Below are 8,440 nucleotides of genomic sequence, written 5' to 3'. Positions count from 1 at the left end.
AAATAATCTATCATACAAAGAACATAAATGATAGCCTTAATGTCGACTATGCCTGTCTGCTATTTGTTCAATGTACCAACTCTATATTAAAGGGCCTTGCCATCAGATCTGAGCCTCTTTTACCAAAATTTATTGGAGTACTTTCAGTTTGTTATTATTTTATATTGTCCTCTTTTTAGGGGAAGCGTTGTTGTTTCTTTTTTGTTTTTGTTTTTTGTTTTTTTTTTTTTTGGGGGGGGGGGGGGGGGGGGGGAGCACTCTTGACTGAATATAGGACGTGCGCTATTTATCAGATAAAAATCTAATAATAAATTTTATTGATAAATACACTGTGGCGTTACAAACATCTTGTTTGTCGTCACGTTCCAATGGACCATTTTTCAGATATCTGCCTTTTGTTGGGCAAGTACGTTTAGAGTTCGTTGATATATTTGATTCCGGATTTGAAGTTTTTATCCTACTCGCCCTGGTGTCGGCGTGAGCGTCACACAAATGTTGAAGTTGGCGTACCACCCCAAATATTTTCAAAGTCCATTGAGATATTGCTTTGATATTTTGCATAATTGTTAACCGTCATGACCCCAGTCGGTAAAAAGGAGGAGGCAACCCTACCAAGCATTTTGACTGAATTTTGGCCCCTTTTCGACTTAGAATATGCTTACTGTAATGTTAATGTTTTACTCATAGCTTATATTATACTGTCAAGCACTGAGAATAGCCGAGACAGTTCTTGTTTTTATTCTGTATTTTATGTGTATTTTAATTCTAGGTGTTTTATTAACATTGTGTAAATAGTTTTAAATTGACTGATAGCTTTTATGTATGTATTGTCTCTTGTAGCTCTGTATAGAGCGGCTGTATACTTTTTATATATTAAATTGACTATGCTCTATGTATATGATGTATACAGATGAGACGTAAATAAAAGAATAAACTATGTTACATTGGTCCACTGTGAGTGTAATTGGTGTTATTATATTGTTCTGGTCAGAATTATGACATCTATGTTGCTTGTAGGACTGTGGTTATTATTTGTAAAAAAAGCGTTAAAAAGAGTCAGATCACAGGAGGACACATACATGGATCGGACCTTGAAGTCAATATGTTCTGTTGACAAATATCAAACATAGGGTTTTAAAAATACTTAAAACAAATCAATCTTTCTACAAAAAGAAAAAAAAAAGATGAAAATGTATAAAATACTGATAATACAAAATCATATTAGGCGATGCTTTCTTTATTTCTATGGCATGTAAATTGGCAAAGTTTGAACAAAAGATTGATTATTATCAGAACGACTCTCGAATTAACGTTATGTGGAATTCACGGCGATCTCTCCTGGTGGCTGTGCCTTCAGCAACGTCTTGTGGTACACCGAGCCTGGAATAACATTGTAGCATTATTTTTTTCAGCTAATAAACCAATTTTTCAAAGAAGGTCAAAGTACCTCGTCAATGGTACAACTTGAAAAAAACAACAACAAATAATCTGTGATTTTGATGAATATAGCCTCCATATTTATATCAACTATTTTTAAAAGTAAAAGCAAGGTGTTTCACTGAAATTTAAACAGCATTTTATTTTACACAAATACGCTTATTAGACTGCAGAAAAGCTCTCTTTACTAAATATGAATAAACAACTAACCACTCCCTCCCTGGAGTTACAGGCGCAAATATTGTTACATCTATCCATCACACGAGACTGTCCAAAAGGGATAAAATGTGTGTCTACTCGACAACCTGAAAATACGATATTTTAATTAAACAACCTGCTTAATTAAACTATCTGCTTAATTACTGTAGAATTAAGATATATTACATTTATAATTTAGACAAAAATAGGTCCACGTGAAAAATATAGAATATAAGAACTTTTTCACGTACCAAGGCAAAAATGCACGTACACCGTTATATATACTGTTCTGACCACGACACTATTAGAAATACTTTATACAGTAAACCGCAGCTGGTGAAAAATATGAAAATATGAATTTATCTTGAACAATGCTGTCCGACTTTCCACTTTTGTTAACTGATCAGACAGCTTAGTCTGGGTACATTTCGTGTGCTCCAACGTCAGGCATTCCCGTTTAAGAGCTTGCACGATGAATTTCAAACCAAACAACGTCAACAACCATGTCCTAAAGATTAATTAATATCTTTTAAAAATATAATCAGGTGCATGTTGTCTCCATGCGCATGAACAAGGAAATTCTAACCATAAAATGGGCAGCAAAGATCAATTAGTAAGGGCCTTAGGGTAATTAAATAACGATCTTTGGGGGGGGGGGGGGGGGGGAAGAAATACCTCTCTGACACCTGCATGGTACCCGTCTCACGGAACTAGGACACAATCCTCCCCACAGCACACAATGGGTACCAACCTCAGAACAGCCACTGAAATGTACACATTGAAGGAAATTAGATATTTATTGAAAAGTACAGTGAAACATATATTTTTCATTTGTTACGCGGGCAAAATGAGCATAATTTGTATGTTTAAAACCATTAAAAATAAAAATATCTTTCTCTCGTGAACAATGGATCGTGGCTATGCAGCTCGCGATGCTATAACACTAATATCATATATCTCCACGTGTCCTTTTTCACTAGCATCGAATGTTCTTTTACTCTACTGCTTTTCTGTATCTACCGTACCGATAGCATGGAAAATAGAAAAAAAGAGTACATTTCCTCTGGTATTTTATATCACATGTTCTTGTGAACCATGGCAGTATTAAATAAATGTGAAACCCGAAAATCTGAAATCTGGTTCTGTCGAACCGAATGCGGAGAATCCGAGACATTTGGCGTGTATGTACTTTGCTAAAGGTAAAACAGTCTGGCAGCCGAGCCATATTGAATTGTTCAAGTGTTTTCAAGAGGCTGTTTCAGAGAAAGTGGGCCTTGGGGAAAAGTTGTAGCAATCTGTTGATGAAGTTCTTTATGGAAACATAATAAAATCTACAAGGAAACAAATCTCTGAAAATTTGATATTCTAGAAAATGTGGAAATATATCAATTAAATGGATTATATTATGAAATAAACAACAATTAATTTAGAGGTTTTCAACATCTATATAAAAACGATCTAAAAATAACAACAGCTAGAATGTGCCAGATAAAAACTATGTGAATGACAAAAAAGAGACGAAGTCCAAACATATCTTGAAATATTAATTACATGTAAACCACTGTATATATTATGTATTTTTATCACGTGCAAATTGATGTTTTTTATGATTTATTATTGCAGTTTATGTCAAAGCAATTACCTTAATGAATGCATACATTGTACAGTACAAAAATTGAGTTAGTTCCTGTCAAAATGAAATTCTTACTTGAATCTGGGATTTTCACGAATATTAAAAAAGGACGAGTAATTTATTACTGGGTCATTTCTGCAATGATAGCTTCAATCGTCCAAAATGTTGAACTAGTGCCTGAAGCAAATTATATAGTTTGGTCAAACCATTTATAGTATTCTGGACAATTTAGGGCCAAAATAATACTGCGGAGGTGATAACTTGAAAAACCTATTATGTAACCCGATGCGTCTTATAAAATGTGAAGGACATAAAACACAGCTATAAACACTGTTTACTTATAAACAACAACACCAACACAAGTGTAATATAGGACACAAAATAAGTATCTGATAAAAAATATATTTTACTGCTAAATAACTCGTAAATTTTTAAACAAAAGATAAGCACAATTTACACATATACTTACCGCCTCTGACACGAGTTCAACCATTGCTGTGGACGACTAGGAAAAAACCACTCCGGCTCTCCTGGCGCCCACGGCTCACTCTGCTGTTGCACTGTGCCCCTTTGCGGAACTATTGACAAAGCACGGTTGGCCGATATCGACGATGGTACTGGGTTCGGGTTTCCAAACTGCCCTTGGACGTTGTACGAATTTGGCACTGGTGGCGTGTTACGTCCAATAAAAACAGGAAAATTCTGCGCACTCGCAGACAATATGTAGATGAATGATACGAAGAAACTCACTAGAAAATGCATTTTGATTAATGTTCCAGAAGCTATAAAGATTAACATGTACCCTATGAGTTGAGAATGACTTATGAATAAAGCAAAGTACAAGACCTTATATATCAATACGTTGTTTACGTTGTTTGTGGGGTTAAGAAGTAAAATACCTCATTGTTTGACATTAATATTACATTTTATATGCGGAATGACATGCAGTGGTCAGCCCTTGTTATCTTCAACAAAATAATTACATGACTCACCAATTCAGTAATTGATTGATCTGTAAACATATTGGTATAAAACAGCCACTGTCCAGGCATGTCCGGAGTGGTCGTGAGTCCCAGTGTGAATGTTTCGCTGACTGCCATACGGGGTGTTACGTAAATGACGTCATTTCCTTGGGGCATAACATGTATTATTTGAACGCCTACTACATTAATTAAAAATAAAATTAATGATAAAGCGGTTTAAAAATCAATAATAATGATCAATAATACCACTTGAATATAAACTCATTAGAATGAAACTAACTCACTACGATTAGACTCGAACTATTTCAGTACTATACAGCTAGTTGAAACCCTGCAAGCGGGACTGGAGATAAAGTCCGGACAATAATATCCTATAAAAATAAAAGGCCGTAACTCAGTGAAATCATTCCACTGTAAACCCCATATTTGCATAACAAGACTTCGTATCTATCTATGATATGGAATTTCATGCAAATCTAACAAGGTAACGTGGACAAATTTCACTAAAAATGCTATTAAAAGCTGTTTCTCTGCAATTATTATCATTACATATGAATAACCTTCCCGAAGCCCGCAAATCCCAAGTTCGCTTATTTGAAGATGACAGTGCTGTTAACCTTACTATTTGTAACCCTCAAGATTCCCAAATTCTACAAGACCTATTAAAATTGGAAAAATGGGGGGTGGGGGGAAGTGAGAAATGGAGTTTAATTTATTCAAGTAAATGCAGTCTTAAACATTACTAGAAATAAGGGGAAAAAATAAAGTTTAACTATATTTTAAAAGCAGTTCAGGATGCAAAATACCTAGGCCTTGACATCTCTGATGACCTTTCCTGGAATAAACATATAAATAGAATAGCATCTAGCTCCAACAAAACTCTTGGACATCATCATCAAAAATAAGATCAAGCAACTTGCCTGTAAGACTCTTGAGACCGCAGTTGGAATAATCTTCATCTGGCTGGTCCCCTTACACCCAGTATAATATTGATAAAGCTGGGTTAAAATAACTATTCATATCAGGACAGTGTAACCTCTATGAGAAATGAACTTGGGAGACAAGTCTTATTACTTTTTCCAAAATTGTTAACCACTCTGCCGGCATACCCTGAGCGCCCCATGAGAATGACCCACCATATGCATCCCCTATAATATAGACAGGGTAATATCTCTGCCTATTATTTCAAGTTTTCTTTTTTTTCCCCTATACGGTGGTGATATGGAACAGCCTTCTTGCAAACCGATCTTACCAGATTCAAGCAGGTCCTGCACTCCTACTTCAATCCCTAGATAGCTGAAGCAGTTTTTAATCTTTTAACTCACCTGCTGATCTGCTGTCATCTTTTAACTTTTATCACTTTTGACAACTCTTGTCAATTATTTTTTTAAAAAACCTTTTCTCGCACTGATGCGCAGCTGCTAGTAATACCCGAAAGAGGAGGCGAGCAGAGTCAACAGATAGATGAATTAATAATAATTCCAGTGTTTCTGTAAAATAGTCCAGACAAGAATGTTGGAACAGACTCTATGTAGTTTTAGTCTAAAAGTCAAAAGGCTATAATTCAGTGAAAATCACTCCACAATATACATATATGCGTAAAAAACCTTTATAGCAAACATTCCTATGAAATTTCATTCCAGCCTCAGATAGTATACGAGCAGTCTGGAAAATTAAATTACTACTCTTCAATGAAAATCCGACCAGCATGTGCCGAGGGTAAAGTAACTTCCTGTGAAGTTTCGATGAAATCCGGCCAGGGTTACTGGTAAACTGCCTTGTAAAAGGGCCGTAACTTAAATGAATCCTACGTAAAAAAGAATCTAATTATATGCTCTGATCATTCGTATGAAGAATTATTCAAATCCGACCAAAAGTATAGAAGTAGTCTGGACAAATTTCATTTGAAAATTCCAATAAAAGGGCCACAACTCTGCAATTTAAAATCTAAACTGACATGATATGCACATACAAATGTATTTTCCGTAGGCATGCTTCCTATCAAGTTTCGATGAATGTCAGCCTGTAGTTTCTGATAAAAGCTCGGACTAGAATATCGGGACAGGTACGCAGGCAGACTGATTGTGCTCCCTAAAAGTAGCATAAAAAAGAGCATTTAAGAAAATAAATAATATGTAGAATGCATTCCCAGTTGAGGAAAACACAAAACACACACTAAATTATATAGCACTTATTTCAACTCTCGTGGTAAGTATTTGAATTGTCATGACAAATTGAATCAGGGAAGATCGATTTTCACTCTTATTGATAACCACCATGAACATGTTTTGAAAACATGAATCAGTCGGACAAGAGACATTGTTTGGATGTTTGACTTATGTTTTCTAATTTAGTTTTCATCTATTCATTTTTTTCTCCATACAACTGATAAGGCAAAAATAATACACTAACTAGAAAATGCTTTTGTAAAAAAGCGCATGTCTCCCCCAATGCAAAGTCCTATAGGCACGAAGTCAATAGGGGTCAGGAGCGAAAGTCAAAGAGACACTGATGGTTGGCTGCAATAGGGATCATCTACTTGGCATGTCCAGTCATCCCGCTAAACTTCAACACTAGTGGCCTAGTGGTTCTCAAGTCACTGTTCAGGCTCCTGTGACCTTGACCTTTGATCAAGTGACCTCAAAATAAATAGGGGTCATCTACTCTGCATGTCCAATCATCCTATTAAGTTTCAACATTGTAGGTCAAGTGGTTCTCAAGTTATTTCCAAAAAATGATTTTACATGAACAGGCCACTGTGACCTTGACCTTTATTAGACTGACCCCAATATCAATAGGGGTCATCTACTCTGCATGTTCAATCATCCTATGAAGTTTCAACATTCTGGGTCAAGTGGTTCTCAAGTTATTGATCGGAACTGGTTATCAATGTTCAGGCCCCTGTGACCTTGACTTTTAACGGAGTGACCCTAAAAACAATAAGGGTCATTTACTCAGCATGAACAATCATCCTATGGAGTTTCAACATTCTGGGTCGAGAGGTTCTCAAGTTATTGATTGGAAACGGTTTTCCATGTTCAGACCCCTGTGGCCTTGACCTTTAACAGAGTGACCCTAAAATCGTTAGGGTTCATCTACTCTGCATGACCAATCATCCTACGAAGTTTCATCATTCTGGGTCAAGTGGTTCTCAAGTTACTGACCGGAAATGGTTTTCAATGTTCGGGCCCCTGTGACCTTGACCTTTCACAGAGTGAACCCAAAATTGTTAGGGGTCATCTACTCTTTATGACCAATCATCCTATTAAGTTTCAACATTCTGGGTCAAGTGGTTCTCACGTTACTGAATGTTACTGTTCAGGCCCCTGTGACCTTGACCTTTAATGGAGTGACCCCAAAATCGATAGGGGTCATCTACTTTGCATGTACAATCATCCTATGAAGTTTCAACATTCTGGGTCAAGTGGTTCTCTAGTTATTGATCAGAAATGGTTTTCAATGTTCAGGCCCCTGTGACCTTGACCTTTGACAGAGTGACCCCAAAAACAATAGGGGTCGTCTACTCTTTATGACCAATCATCCTATCAAGTTTCAACATTCTGGGTCAGGTGGTTCTCTTGTTATTGATCGGAAATGGTTTTCAATGTTCAGGCCCCTGTGACCTTGATCTTTGACGGAGTGACCCCAAAATCAATAGGGGTCATCTACTCTTCATGACCAATCATCCTATGAAGTTTCAACATTCTGGGTCTAGTGGTTCTCTAGTTACTGATCGGAAATGGTTTTCAATGTTCAAGCCCCTGTGACCTTGACCTTTGACGGAGTGACCCCAAAATCAATAGGGGTCATCTACTCTTCATGACCAATCATCATATGAAGTTTCAACATTCTGGGTCAAGTGGTTCTCTAGTTATTGATCGGAAATGGTTTTCAATGTTCAAGCCCCTGTGGCCTTGACCTTTGATGGAGTGACCCCAAAAACAATAGGGGTCGTCTATTGCAGCAGCCCTACAACCCTATGAAGTTTGAAGGTTCTAGGTCAAATGGTTCTCCAGTTATTGCCCGGAAATGAAGTGTGACGTATGGACGGACGGAGGGAAGGACGGACGTTCTAACGAAACGGTTGTTATGTGACACCCCCATTGTGCTCTCTATTGTTCTAACAGTCACATAAAAAGAAAAAGGTCACATAAACAGAACGGAATGAATGACATCAAAGAGAAAGTAC

At 36.8% G+C, this 8,440-nt stretch overlaps 2 protein-coding genes across 2 annotated transcripts in view; one reads left to right on the top strand and one right to left on the bottom strand.

Moving 5' to 3' along the window:
* LOC123564283 (kelch-like protein 2) overlaps positions 1 to 8,440 on the top strand; it is a 318,752-nt gene that overhangs the window by 221,621 nt on the left and 88,691 nt on the right. The window lies entirely within an intron of this gene.
* Positions 1,182 to 4,099, bottom strand: LOC123562831 (uncharacterized). Its single transcript, XM_045355431.2, has 4 exons — positions 3,738 to 4,099; positions 2,311 to 2,399; positions 1,648 to 1,742; positions 1,182 to 1,380 (listed from the first exon to the last, which is right to left on the bottom strand). Exons 1-4 carry the CDS (start codon positions 4,064 to 4,066, stop codon positions 1,354 to 1,356), a joined length of 540 nt encoding a protein of 179 aa, XP_045211366.1. The 5' UTR covers positions 4,067 to 4,099; the 3' UTR covers positions 1,182 to 1,353.

The sequence above is a fragment of the Mercenaria mercenaria genome, chromosome 2 (genome assembly GCF_021730395.1).
Source record: "Mercenaria mercenaria strain notata chromosome 2, MADL_Memer_1, whole genome shotgun sequence".
Taxonomy (NCBI): domain Eukaryota; kingdom Metazoa; phylum Mollusca; class Bivalvia; order Venerida; family Veneridae; genus Mercenaria; species Mercenaria mercenaria.
Note: the sequence above shows the minus strand (reverse complement) of the source record. Positions and strands in the feature narration are given on the sequence as shown.

Coding starts and splice junctions, on each gene's coding strand:
- LOC123562831 (XM_045355431.2), bottom strand. CDS start 4,066: ATGTTAATCTTTATAGCTTCTGGAACATTAATCAAAATGCATTTTCTA. Junction 1,743..2,310: donor ACCATGCAGGTGTCAGAGAG/GTATTTCTTCCC, acceptor TCGTATTTTCAG/GTTGTCGAGTAGACACACAT. Junction 1,381..1,647: donor GTAACTCCAGGGAGGGAGTG/GTTAGTTGTTTA, acceptor ATGTTATTCCAG/GCTCGGTGTACCACAAGACG.